General features: G+C 36.4%; 1 protein-coding gene across 1 annotated transcript in view; it reads right to left on the bottom strand.

The window, feature by feature from the left end:
• Positions 1-14,865, bottom strand: part of LOC115217254 (WD repeat-containing protein 62) — a 227,795-nt gene that overhangs the window by 61,843 nt on the left and 151,087 nt on the right. The window contains 7 exon segments of the mRNA XM_036507131.1: positions 1,755-1,871; positions 5,567-5,818; positions 7,802-7,920; positions 8,215-8,411; positions 8,835-8,926; positions 11,412-11,488; positions 11,491-11,522. Of these exon segments, the coding sequence (XP_036363024.1) occupies positions 1,755-1,871; positions 5,567-5,818; positions 7,802-7,920; positions 8,215-8,411; positions 8,835-8,926; positions 11,412-11,488; positions 11,491-11,522 (886 nt within the window).

Genomic DNA, 14,865 nt, shown 5'->3' with positions numbered 1-14,865 from the left:
TATATATATATATATACATACACACACACACATATATACATACACACACATATATATATACATACACACACATATATATACATACACACACATATATATATATATATACATACACACATATATATAAACAATGCAAATTAATAATGTTTGGAATGCTGACGTTTGCAAACATCTAACATATTTGATTTTAGTACTTTGCAACATCTGTTAGTAGGAAAAGCATGTGTATCAACAGACACATACACATGTACAAGGTGATTAAGTGTTGTTAATTAGTGGAATGAGTTTGTTAAACAAAAGGTAACTCTAGAATAGTTATGTCATCCAGGTTTATAACGCTGCACACTTTGCAAGGAATACCAGAGACTTGCAAATGGAGGAGAATATTATGATAGAGAAAGTAGTAGTTGGCCCTATAAGCATTGTTTCTTACGGAGGGGATAGGGGCTGTAATGATTAAAAAGGAGGTTGACAAATTGCCATTTGAGCGTGGCCATCGCCAGTACCGCCCGACTGACCCTCGTGCCTGTGATACGTAAAAGCACACACTACATGCTCGGTGTGGTTGGCGTTAGGAAGGGCATCCAGCTGTAAAAACTCTGCCATATCAGATTGGAACATCGTGCAGCCATCTGGTTCGCCAGACCTCAGACAAATTGTCCAACCCATGCTAGCATGGAAAGCAGATGTTAAATGATGATGAAGATGATAGGTAGATAGGTTGGTAGGTAGGTAGATAGAAAGGTAGATGGACAGATAGACATACAAAGAAAGAGACAAGAAGATTTAAAAACTGAAAATAAATGAGCTATAGTATTGAGATCAAACCCCTTGTAATGAGAATGAAAGACTAAAGTTTATAAGAGTGATTTCAAAGTTGTTTTTGTTTCAAGCCAACAGTCGTGACAGCAACTGTCATATCAAATCAAACAGCCTGGACAACAAACAATTCATCACAGCTTCACTGTCATACCACAATAGTAAAGGTTGTATGGGCAAAGTGGGAAGTGTTGTCCAAGATCACTCTTATATGTGGTACATCAAGATATACTTAAGCAACAAAGCAACAATCTCTTAGATGCAATTCATCTCAAGCAGTGCTAAAACTAAATAACGGATTAGGTTTCTTATAATATTTCCATGGAACAAAGGCCAAAACTTCCCAGAAAAAAATAATGCAAATAAGGTTGAGGCATAAAACACTGGAATTTAACACAAATGTTTTCAAAGCTTCTACCTACAGACAACTAATGAACTACATAAAGGGTTTCTATGTGGTCAATCGATTTGCTAGAAATAAATCCTGCTTTACCATATTAGACAATGTAATCCAGAACACAAAAAAGATAGAATGATCATAGCTGGAATATATTTTCATCACAGGTTAGCTCAGTCATAGCTGACATGGAACTAAACAACAAGAAGCAACTGAAGAATTTTAATGTGCGTGTGTTATATCATATACAATAATATACACACTATGTGTGCACGTGTGTGTGTATGTACGTATATATATATATATATATATATATATATATATATATATATATATATACGAAAATATAATAGTCATATATATATATATATATATACGAAAATATAGTAGTCAAACACTGAAACTACATAGTAGTATGTGCCATTTGATTTAACATTCAAACATTTAAATCTTAGTATAAGATTTATTCAATAAGAAAAGAAAATTCATACTGATATCTAAAAAAGCAACAATGGATAGAAACTTCATCAATAGTTACCTTTGAAGAGGAACAGAGGTGCCATTTAACATTTCTTTAGGTAAGTTACCTTTCTCCTCCATCCGCAGCATCATCTGCTTTGTTAAATGGGGTGAAAGACGCCAGACAAATATACAACTGAAAAGAATAAGAAAAACAATAAAATGCAATTGTTGCGTTTGATGTCATTTAAGATGCATTTTTCTTCCCCAGAAATGTCTCAAAAAAAAAAAAAAAAAAAAAAATCACCCCGGATCCCATATGTGAAGTTGGACCTCTCATAAGATAATTTAGACTCTAACATTCACCTTTTCCTGAATATGAACTGCTGAAATAGGGGTGCATCTAATATGCCCACATGTCTTTAATGCTATTAAATACAATAATTCTTTCCTCAAATGCCAAAATTTAATTCCAGAGATAATTTCAGTCCGATATGGATTTTTTCAACACAACTTTGTCTTTGAGCCTTTTGGGGGTTAATAAAATAAGCACCGGTCCAGCATTGGGATTAATGTAATTGACTTACTCCCTCCTCCCAAATTGCAGGCCTTGTGCCAAAAATTCGAAACCAAAAATGTCAAATGAAGTAGGGGGGAACTCAGCTTAAAGGAATTTGCACAAATAGTATTCATACGTGTGCATGTGTGTGTGTGTAAATACAACGGTTATTGATCGTGCATGTGTGTGAATACACAATCTTAACAACTGTAAAAATGCTTCAATATCTGAGCATAATCTCATAGGTAGTAGGAAAAACTTAAGTAGCAACACATAAATGTGATACATAAATAAACAAAGATACTCATCTATATATATATATATATATATCATCATCATCATCATGTATATATATATATATTCTCTCTTTTTCTGTTTTACTATCTTATACTTGTTTCAGTCATTTGACTGTGGCCATGCTGGAGCACTGGCTTTTAGTCAAGCAAATCGACCCCGGGACTTATTCTTTGTAAGCCTAGTACTTATTCTATCAGTCTCTTTTGCCGTAACACTAAGTTACAGGGACATAAACACACAGCATCGGTTGTCAAGCGATCTTGGGGCGACAAACACAAGCACACACACACATATATATACATATGATGGGCTTCTTTCAGTTTCCATCTACCAAATCCATTCACAAGGATTTGGTCGGCCCAAGGCTATAGTAGAAGGCATTTGCCCAAGGTGCCACGCAGTGGGACTGAACCGGGAACCATGTGGTTCGTAAGCAAGCTACTTACCACACAGCCACTCTTACACCTATTATATATATACATACATACATACATACATACACACACAAACACACACAAGGGGTGCTGAAAAGATCCTGGCTTTGGGTAAAAGAAAATACAGGAGGATCAGTTAATTATGATTCTATTCAACATGTTTCCCCCTCAGATTCACACACTTATTGCAGCGGTCCTTCAGTTTTTCTAAGCCCTGCAAAAGAACTCGGAAGGTTGGGCCTCCAACCTGGCCATTCACAATACCCTTAAAGCTAGGAACTTTTAGGCACCCCTTTAGTTATAACAACGGGTAAAAGGGATTAATAGATCTAGGCAGATATCTAGAAAGCACTCAGTCTTAAGCAAACTTCAATATCTATATCAAACAGCCAGATACCAGAAAATTCAAACAGAATTAGCATCCAGGGTTAATTCCTCATGTATGATAAGTAGATCCGAATATCGCTTAATATTTGACAGAAGTGATTCAAGAGCCAAGAATGTAAAAACATATACATACATATAAATAAATACACAAGCACATGTACACACACACATTTATATATATATATATTACATATTAACAAATATACATGTCATATCATAAATAGATGCAAATAAATTTTCTTTAATACACATGAATACCTTTTCAACTGACATGCATAAAAAAAAAAGAAACACACATTCACACAGATTGAAATACAAAATTACAAAGCAAATCATATCCAAATATATAAACATCAAAAACAGTTATACATACACTTGCATGTCCAGCCATCCCCATTATATACACACACACACTGGTGTGTGTAATAATATTATTTTTTAATACTTTTAAGAATAACAGGTGAGCATTTACTGATGATGTGACAATTACTAAGCAGAATCAAATTTATTGTGAAGTCCCAATATATATTTATATATATATATTACATATACACATAGAGTTGTTGTTATAGAAGTCATACGGATAATTATAGATATATATGTTTTGTGTATATATATTCATAGGCATGTATGTAAGTGCTAAAAATATTTTAAGCACTTTTACTGACGGTTACACATATAGACCAACAACTACACACACACACACACAAAAAGACATATAATTACAAACTCACATATGATAAAATTAGATAAAGTTACTTTATATATTAAATAATTGAAAAACACATAGCAGAAAGTAGTATGCTATTATCAGCTTTTTAAAGTATAGTTACCAACACAGAAATTCAACAAGTGAAAAAAATGATTGAAATAGATAATGAAAGAAAGCATCACAAAGAAACAAAACTGAAACAGGAAGCAAATAAAAGAGCTCTTTAGGTTATAAATGAATAAAGGATGTGAACCAATGGTATGACTATTGCCTATGCTAACCAGAGCCTCATAATAAAAGATATGGCTTTGAAAAATTGGTCACTGACAGAAATTCAAGAGAATCTATGGAATGAATATTTATGTGTGGTTCAGAAGTTCGCTTTCCAACTACATGGTTTGGTTTCAGTTCCAGTGCGCAACACCTTGAATGTGTGCCTTTCACTATAGCCCAGGGCTGAATGAAGCTTTGTTAGTGAATTTGATAGACAGAAACTAAAGGCAGCGAGCTGGCAGAAACATTAGCACACTAGGCAAAATACTCAGCGGTATTTTGTCTATCGCTACATTCTGAGTTCAAATTCCACCGAGCTCGACTTTGCTTTTCATTCTTTCAGGGTCGATTAAATAAGTACCAGTTGCACACTGGGGTTGATATAATCGACTTAATCCGTTTGTCTGTTCTTGTTTGTCCCCTCTGTGTGTAGCCCCTTGTGGGCAGTAAAGAAATAAGAAACTGAAAGAAACCTACTCTGTGTGTGTGTGTGTATGTGTACATGCATGCATGTGTGTGTTCTCAATTTGATATCACATGATACTTGTAAATAATTGCCAATGTCATATAAGCAGGATTGTTCATTTCTAATAGTGTGCAAAAACATGACTAGCTATGGAGAAATATTACAACAGGTAAAGGTTGGTTACAAAAAGGGCATCCAGCTGTAGAAAATCTACCTTGATAAACTCTCTAACTCATGCAAGCAAAGAAAAGTGAATGTTAACTGATGATGAATTAATTAGGTTGAAAAATAAATAATGTATAACCACGGTTCTTTTGCCGAACTGCTAAGTTACGGGGACGTAAACACACCAGCATCGGTTGTCAAGCGATGTTGGGGGGATAATTATAGATATATATGTTTTGTGTATGTATATTCATAGGTATGTATGTAAGTGCTAAAAATATTCTAAGCACTTTTACTGATGGCTACACATATAGACCAACAACTACACACACACAAAGACATATAATTACAAACTCTTATAAAAATATAATGGGACTTTTTAAAACATCAAATGGCTATGGGGTCCCAGTAGAGTAAAATAGGAATGAAAGGAATCCACAAGTGAAAATGATTGAATACAACTCAAACCTTTTTAGGCTGTGATCCAGCATGGTCAGAGGTCAAAGTTAAATGAGTTAAACAAGCAAAAGTTTTTTTAAATTCTTTCAACAAAGTCAGACCAATTTTCCAAAGCAAAACAAAAAAAGCAATTTCTTACCCATCTCCAGACACTGAAATTAGATGCTTGAGATCATTAGTAAATTTTAAACATGTAGCAATCTCAGAGTGTCCATAGAAGCTGGCTACAAGCTCTCCAGTGTAGAAGTCAAAAAGAGATAAATTTTTATCTGAACAACTGGTTGCTATGTATGTTCCGGAAGGATCCAACTGCAATTTGATAAGTACTCCGTCATCACTGACAGATCCTTTATAAATCTTCTTTAACTTTGCTGATTTGATATTATAGATCCTGAAAATGAAATTAAAAGAAAAGAATAAATATTATGGTAATAACATATAACAACCATCTATGCCCCATACTTAACCCTTTCGTTACCAACCCAGCTGAAACAGCCTTTGGCTCCAAGTACAAATGTCTTGTTTTCAAAAGTTTTGATCTAAAATCTTCCACCAAACCTAAGTCACAATTTATGTTCCTAACACTAGCTTAATGATAACTAAGTTATTTTACTAACTTCTTTGTTATATTTAAAGTAATTAAAAGAAGCACAGAGCATCTCAAAATTAATACAGTAATGAAAGGGTAAAACCCTTTTGATTCCAACCTGCCCCAAACTACCCACGGTTCTATGATACAAGCTTTCTGTTTTTAAGTGATCAAAGTTAAAACCTTCCATTAAAAATTCATGTTTGTTTATGTTGCAAACACCAGCTTAATAAAGACAGAAGTTCCAGGTATGGAAGCAAGGTCAAGAATCAAAGAGTCTTAGAGTTAACCTAGCAAAAACCAAAGTCTAAGTCAGTAGGAAGGCAGGCAAATCACAAATCCTTTCAGGTAAATGGTCCTGCTCAATCTGTAGAAAAGGTGTAGGCAGAAGCTCCATAAGAAGCACCCAGTGTAAGCTTTGGACACATAAAAGGTGCAGCAATATCAGAGGAATAATAGGGAAACTAGCTTTTGTATATGGAAGATGCCAGAATGGAAAGTGGACGTTAAGCGATGATGATGAACAAACCTAAAAAGTAATATTGTACAAAATGTCTAAAAATTCAGATGAAAACAACAAACATATTTAACAATGTTGAAGTTTGTCAAAACGACAGCATTAGATAAATTGATTCTCAACAACTGGCAACAATATTCAGCTTATGGAGTATCGGATTGACTATTTTACAGAACCAAATGCTAGCACTTCTTGCTTACCAGTTCAAATCCTGTGTATAGAAATATAATTTTTATAGACATACAAGAGACATGTCTATCCATGATGCCTGCAATTCTAATAGGGGTTTATCAAGTCAATTTAGGATTGCAACAAACTAAACCTCATTACATTGCTAATATAACAGTTTAACATTATCTGTATATGTATTTCTGTTATCTCTGTTACACTGGAGACAGTTTCTGTTTGGTCCTAACTCAGCCCAAACTGATTAGGCCTACAAACCAAAGTAGTCCAATCATGATTAACTTATTTTATTAATCAATCATGATTAATTTATTTTTAGGCATTGTGTATCTAATATCCAACACAGCCTTAAATATAATTATTAAAACAATAAGAGGTAAATTTAAGGCAAATTTGGCTGCTATTTCCACCATGACCACATTAAAACTGCCTCACTATATAGGCTAAAGTTGCTTAGAGATTAGTAGCTCAAAAAGTCTCATTTTTGTTTTAAAGGAAAATTTAAGGTAAAAAGAGTAGAGGTGTCGTAATTAGAGGGTAGACAGTTTCCTATTATATGTTAGCTCTACAAAATTAACTTTTATAGACACAGTGAAAGTAAGTTGAAGAAGCTAGTATTGCCTTCAGGCCCAAATTCTTGATGGTGTTGTAGGAACACCATCATGACATTCTAAGCATTTTAGGTAGTTTTAAACTTAGCAGAGCACATTTCTGTTTCGGTCTATCTACAGTTAATTCCTTCAAGAGAGAAAGAAACAGAAAGAGAAGGACCCATTGCAGTCCCAGACTTGTGCTTTATTTATTGACCCCCAAAAAATGAAAGCTCAAGTTGATTGTAGCAGGATTTGTAGCTGGGGTATGCAGTGTTAAATATATAATGCATGCTAGGGTGAGAAAGAGTGATAGTTGGCAGTCTAATATTCATAAAATATAGCCAAATCACGTAAGATATGGAATATGATTGTAATAGACTCATTCTTGAATTTGAGACTCAAAGGAGGGGGTGATACATATGTAAGGATGTTGTGGTACAGGTCCTTCTCCTTTCATTCAAAAACAAAAATGCTACAGTATGGGCTTACCTTACATTCCGGTCTTGACAAGCAGTGGCTACAAACTTTTCTGTGGCATCAACATCCATATCATACAGAGTTGTCTTACCCACAAGATGCTGATGAAGATTAAACTGAAACTCTGGATGCTGGAGAACACAACAGAAAAGGAAATCAATACTCAAGGAGACAAAACAATTAGAAATTCTAAAGTGTTTATGTTGGATTTCAGGGAAAAACAGTTATGAAACTCTGAGGAACCAAATGTTTTGAAACTGAACCACTATGAAGAGGAATATTGGTTTGAAAATATTGAAGTGAGGTTCCAAAACTTACAAAGACATTGTGCTAGATTTATATGATTCTAAGCTTATAAAAGCAACTAATGAAAAATTAAAAAAGAATTTAAATGTAATTAAGTAGAAATTTCAAGAGAAACTTACCAACTGTGCATTTCGAAACAAAAGAGATTTATCAGCACTACAACTTAGCATTCGAAACTGACCATCATTTTTGGTGAACTTGACTGCTGTGATGGAAGAGGAATGGTCATCTAGTGTTTGTAACAGTCCATAATCTTGTTCAACATCAAAGATATGGATTAACCGATCCCTGCTTGCTGTTGCTAACAGTCGAGGTTCTGGAAAGAAAAATGCAATAAACTGAAGACTTTTCATTTCCTATCAAAAGTTACAGAGACAACCAACATTGGAACTATATTCTTTGCGGTCTACCTTTAACAAGACAACTTGTCAACACATCCTTTAGGGACTTATCTCAAAATAAATACAGTAACGAAAGGGTTATAAGCAACATTAACACACACACACAGGCACTACACAACTCTTCCAAACAAGCACACAAAATAACATCCACTTTACTCATGACCAAACACAGATGTTAAATTATTTACTTAATACTTTATTGACAATAGATAAATAGAAGTATGCATTAAACTTTATGAAATTTAAAATTGAGTTTTATAGATCATTAATTATCCATTAAAATGACACTCAACCAAAGAATTGGTAGGAATTCACACAATCAAAAATTAAATTCTTACCTGTGTGTAGTGGAGAATATTCCAGAGATAACACTTCAGCATCATGTGCTTCAATTGCTTTGGTTTCTATCATCTCTGTCAAGTCATAGATCCTGAAATACAAACATTATTATTATTATTATCATTATTATGGTGGTGATGATGATGATGACAAGATCTTTATTTCCCACTGTTCAAAGACAATGTGCAAAAACAGGAGAAATTATTTTACCTATAACAAAAATGAATGACACATACACACACACAGACACTATATCATCATCAATTTACATACATCTGCTTTTCCATGCCTGCATGAGGATGCTTAGCTTTTTCTAAGTCTTGAGAGTGGATTTGGTAAACAGAAATTGAAAGAAGCCTGTCGTGCGTGTGTGCAGATATATATATGTACACATGCACACACACACACATGTATATACATGTGTGCACCCTTATCCTAACATCATGTGATGGTTGTAAATGAGTACCACTGTCATACAAGTGGAGTTATTTCCAGTCTTCCATGGGAAAAAATGTCAGGCTATGGGGAATAGTACTGTGCCTGGATACAGGTGAGGGTTGGCGACAGTAAAGGCATCAGGTCGTAGAAACTCTACCTCAATAAATTGCATCTGACCCTTGCAAGAATGGAAAAGTGAACGTTAAATGATGATGATTCATATTATATTAATGATAATGATTCAGATTATGGATAATAATAATGATTTCTACTCAAAACAATATTTTTGTAGGTAACTCATATAATCAACTGAATTATCCCAGTATATGACAAATACTTTTTTTTACTTTGGAGTGGGAACAAGAAAATGTAATTCCAGCAAAATTCAAGAAGAAAGGGCATAGCTTATATTACGAAATAAAAGGTCACAGCCAGGAATTCAAATGTTTCAAATACAATAATTCATTTATAACCTGTGAAAGAAATTCAGTCTATAAGCAATACTTAACCGATATATACAATAGGAACAATTTATTGGGATCAATCTATGTAATCTATGCTAGAATGGAGAAACAGACGCCAGAGAAAAGCAAGGGAAGTAACCGAATATCAAGGGAAGTAACTCTGCTCATCCGTCGTCTTCCTAGATAAGTGTTTTGTTTTTATTTTTTAAAGTCTTACACCGACCTTTAACACCAAGATTTTTGTAAAACTGACTACTATTAACTGGCAATATCTGGAAAATGTGATGCAGTTACATATTTGTGAAGGTCTTTCTGTATGTACTTAGCCAAGTATTTGGGTCAGCAGATGAAATTTGCCCAAAGTGTCATACAGTGGGAAAGAATTTGAAACCACATTGTTACGAATCAAACCCCATACCCATACAACCATACTTGCGTCTATATATCTTTAGTTTTGGGAAAGGCGGCTAGCTGGCAGAAACGTTAGCACGCCAGGCGAAATGCGTAGCCATATTTCGTCTGTCGATACGTTCTGAGTTCAAATTCTGCCGAAGTCAACTTTGCCTTTCATCCTTTCGGGGTAGATTAATTAAGTACCAGTTACGCACTGGGGTCGATGTAATCGACTTAATCCCTTTGTCTGTCCTTGTTTGTCCCCTCTGTGTTTAGCCCCTTGTGGGTAGTAAAGAAATATATACATCTTTAGTTTTGGGGGTTTTTCCCCTCACACATCTGTTTCTCTATGCTAGCATAGTTTAAACAGAAAATTATTGTGACATTGTTTTTCAGTTAGATGCCTTTCCTGTTGCTAAGCCTTACCCATTTTCCAATTAGGGGATCTTATAGTCTACAAATCTGCAAAGGTGCAAGCCAGTGGTTGATTTGCCACTACTTGTAGCTTCGCAATTTTGGAAGTGCAAACACACACAAACACACACGTGCACACACACACACACGATGAGCTTCTTTGGGCCAACCAAACCAACCCATAAAGCTTTGTCAGCCCAGAGCTATAGAAGAAAATTCTTCCCCTAAGTGTGATGCAGTAAGACTGAGCCCGAAACTGTATGGTTGGAAAGAGAATTTCTGAACGACACTACCACACTTACAATTATATATATATATATACACACACACAGGCATGGCTATGTGGTTAAGAAGCTTATTTCCAACCATGGGTTCAGTCCTGCTACATACCACCTTAGGCAAGTGTCTTCTACTATAGACCTAGGTTAAACAAAACCTTGTGAAGGGATCAGCTGAATGGAGGCTGGAAGAAGCCCATCATGAATACACATATATACGTATGTGAATGTGTGTATGTGTTTTTGTGTACCCTTACCTTGGTACTATGTGATGATTATAAATAAACATCACCATCATATATGCAATGTTGTTAGTTTCCAGTGTTCTATGAAAAATATGTTTTCACAAGAAAATATTAGGTAAGACAATTGGGAGGGCATCTAGCCATAGAAATTCTGCCCCAGCAAATTCTATCTGACCCATGCAAGCAGAGAAAAGTGGATGTCAAAACAAGGGGAAGTCCATGAGCATACACACACACGGTATACTGTGTAAAGTGGCGATTGCTAAATAAAGCATCCAGTTGTAGAAACCATGCAAAAAAAAAAAAAAAAAAAAAAAAAAAACAAGAAAAAAAAACAACTATACCTAATATTTCCCATCCGATCACCTGAAGCCAGACACTGACCATCTGGGCTGATTTTAATTGCCCGGATCCCATTTTTACCCTCTTTTCCTCAGACTTTTCAGCTCCTGCACCTTAAAAAAGAAAAAAAAAACGTTTCTGAAGCATTTCTTTCAAGAGAAATCAGACACATTTAAGTCATATCAATAGTTACAGAGCAAGGTAGATGCTAATAGGAGCAATAAAACAGCCACAGGGCAAGCTACACCAACTAAATAGTTACAGAAGCAATTAAATAGCCACAAAATGAGCTAAATAACCACAGAATGGGCTGAACAATCACAGAATGAGTTAAATAATCACAGAACGAGTTAAATAGTCACAGAAACAGATAAATATCCATAAAACCTGGTGAATAACTAAATAGTCAAAGAAACAGGTAAATAGCCACAAAACACAAGTAAATAGGCATAACGAGATAAATGATTATAATTACTAGAATACAAGCTGTTCACATTTTAAATATGCAGAATTTAACTGCAAGTAGTATATCAAAATGAAGTGGCTATAATTACTGCTGTTAATTAGACAATGGGTAAAGAGGTTAAACAGAAACCAATTATTCAAAGAAAGCTACAACTTTGTAAACTCAAGTAAAAGTCAATCTCATGTACAATGAACTCTTGATTTTGGGCCAAGATCTCAGTAATTTATGATGTGTCTTGCACATGGGTCAACTTCTTATATGTTAGGGGAGTAGAACAAGTAATTATACCAGCAGTAATAATGCCCCATATTTTCATAGAGCCCTGAGTTGGCCAATGAAGTTAAATAGCCATCATTGTAATCATCACTCACTCCTCTGTGCCTATATATCTGCATTCTATCTGGTGCAGGCTTGGCTATGTGGTTAAGAAGTTGGCTTTGCAATATGTGATTTCTGGTTCAATCTCACTGCACAGTACCTTGGGCCAACTTGCAAGTGAATTCATCACCATCATTAATCAACATCTGCCTTCCAGCCTGCCATGCTAGCATTGATGGGGCAGTTTCACAAGACCTTGTCAGGTAGAAGCCTGCACCAGACTTCTGTGACTGTTTTGACAGGATTTTTACAGCTGGATGCCCTTCCTAACACCAACCACTCAGCAGAGTGGACTGGGCACTTAAGTGGCACCTGCATTGACAGGGTCATCAAGTACTTGCAGGACAAAAAAAGACAAACTTTCAAGAGCGGATGGAGCATTGGAGGAGGCGATCTTGTGTCGGATGATGAAAGGTTATAGTGAGGCAAAGAGATAGAAACAGGTGTCTTGCAGTAGAGGAAGTACAAGGTTACCCAGCCAGAGGGGGAGAGAGAGAGAGAGAGAGAGAGCAGAAATGAAGACAGAAACAGGCATGCTGCTGCAAAGGAGATACATGGTTACCCAACTTGAAGGAAATGCAGGAGAAGGAGAGAGAGAGTGGGAGACAGCAGGATAGAGATGGTAGTAAAATGCCAGACATACTCACAAGGGACAAGGATCAGTATATAAATGGGATGGTTGAGCAAAGGAAGAGAGTGATATAGATGGTGGCAAGTGCCAGGGCATACCCTTGAGGTTCAAACGCCATAATATAAGTGGCAGGATATTGTGAAGGAAGTGTGATTAAAGAGTGGGGGAGGGGCAAAAACCTGGGCATATATATAGATTCAAGGGGGCTACTGAAGAGCAATGATACAGAGGAACAGGGCCATGAGGACAGGATTGGAGAGTGAGAACTAGGCATAGTGTATGAAGGAGGAAATGTGAGGAAGAGAAGAGATGTGGAGATGTAGATTGGTTTGTTGGGTAAGGTGAGTGAAGTCTTCTTGTTACGTGTGGATGGAATACACAGGCCAGAGGCTAGCAGATAGCAATGATACAGTGAAACAGGTCATGTGGGTAGAATGCACAGGTCGGGGGCTAGCGGAGAGCAATGATACAGTGGCACAGGGCCAAGAGGACAGGATTGGGGAGTGGAAAGTAAGCATGATGCATGAAGCAGAAATGTAAGGAAGAGATGTAGAGACGTAGCTTGGTTTGTTGTGGTAGATTGTGTGAGAAGCTTTCTTGTTAAGTGTGGGTGAGACACACAGTACTTCTAGAATTCGGTTTTGCTGACATGGGTGGGTCTTCTCTAGAACTTCATATCACCAGACATCTCAGTCCATTGTCATTTCCTCTGTGTAGCCCAATATCCTGAGATCTGTCCTACCATTTTATCCCACATCTTTCTAGGTCTCTCATTTCCATTTGACTGAAATTGGAAGGTGTGTGTGTGTGTCATCATCATCATCATTTAACGTCCGTTTTTCATGCTAGCATGGGTTGGATGGTTCGACCGGAGTCTGGGAAGCCAGGAGGCTGCGCCAGGCTCCAGTCTGATCAGGCATTGTTTCTACAGCTGGATTCTCTTCCTAACGCCAACCACTCCACGAGTGTAGTGGGTGCTTTTTATGTGCCACCGGCACAGGGGCCTGAGGAGGCTGGCAAACAGCCACGATCGGTTGGTGCTTTTTACGTGTCGCCGACACGGATGCCAGTCAGGTGGCGCTGGCATCGGCCACATTCAGATGGTGCTTTTTACGTGCCACCAGAACGGGTATCACAACTATAATTTCCATGTGTGTGTGTGTGTTTTTTCTCTCTCTCTCTACCTTGGCATAGTGTGATTGTTGTAAATGAATGTCATTACCAATATTCTGCAAAAACATGTTTGCCAAGGGGAAATGTTAATTTGCTTGGAAACAAATGTGTGTGTGGGAGAGGTTGACAACAGGAAGGGTATATGGCTGTAGAAAATCTGTCTCAATAAACCCTAACTGACCTGTACAAGCATAGAAAAGCGGTTGTTAAAGCAATAATGATGAATTGGTGGATATTTTGTGCTTTGTTTCCTGGTACCAACTGTTAAATATTTCATGTCTGGTGCTAAATTTCAACTCAATAAAATTATCTCGGTTAATCATTTCTTGTATCTAAAAATTTGGACCTTCAAAACGACCTCTACATGAGTATATGTACTGTTTGCAGTTACTTTTATATAAATTTGTTCCATTGGCGCAGGAGTGGCTGTGTGGTAAGTAGCTTGCTAACCAACCACATGGTTCCGGGTTCAGTCCCACTGCGTGGCATCTTGGGCAAGTGTCTTCTGCTATAGCCCCGGGCCGACCAATGCCTTGTGAGTGGATTTGGTAGACGGAAACTGAAAGAAGCCTGTCGTATATATGTATATATATATGTATATATATATATATATATATATATATATATATATATAATATATATATATATATATATATATATATATGTATGTGTGTTTGTGTGTCTGTGCTTGTCCCCCTAGCATTGCTTGACAACCGATGCTGGTGTGTTTACGTCCCCGTCACTTAGCGGTTCAGCAAAAGAGACCGATAGAATAAGTACTGGGCTTACAAAGAATAAGTCCCGGGGT

Source organism: Octopus sinensis, linkage group LG11 (genome assembly GCF_006345805.1).
Source record: "Octopus sinensis linkage group LG11, ASM634580v1, whole genome shotgun sequence".
Classification (NCBI taxonomy): Eukaryota; Metazoa; Mollusca; class Cephalopoda; order Octopoda; family Octopodidae; genus Octopus; species Octopus sinensis.
The sequence above is the reverse complement of the archived record's forward strand: the minus strand, read 5'-3'. Positions and strand labels throughout refer to the sequence as shown.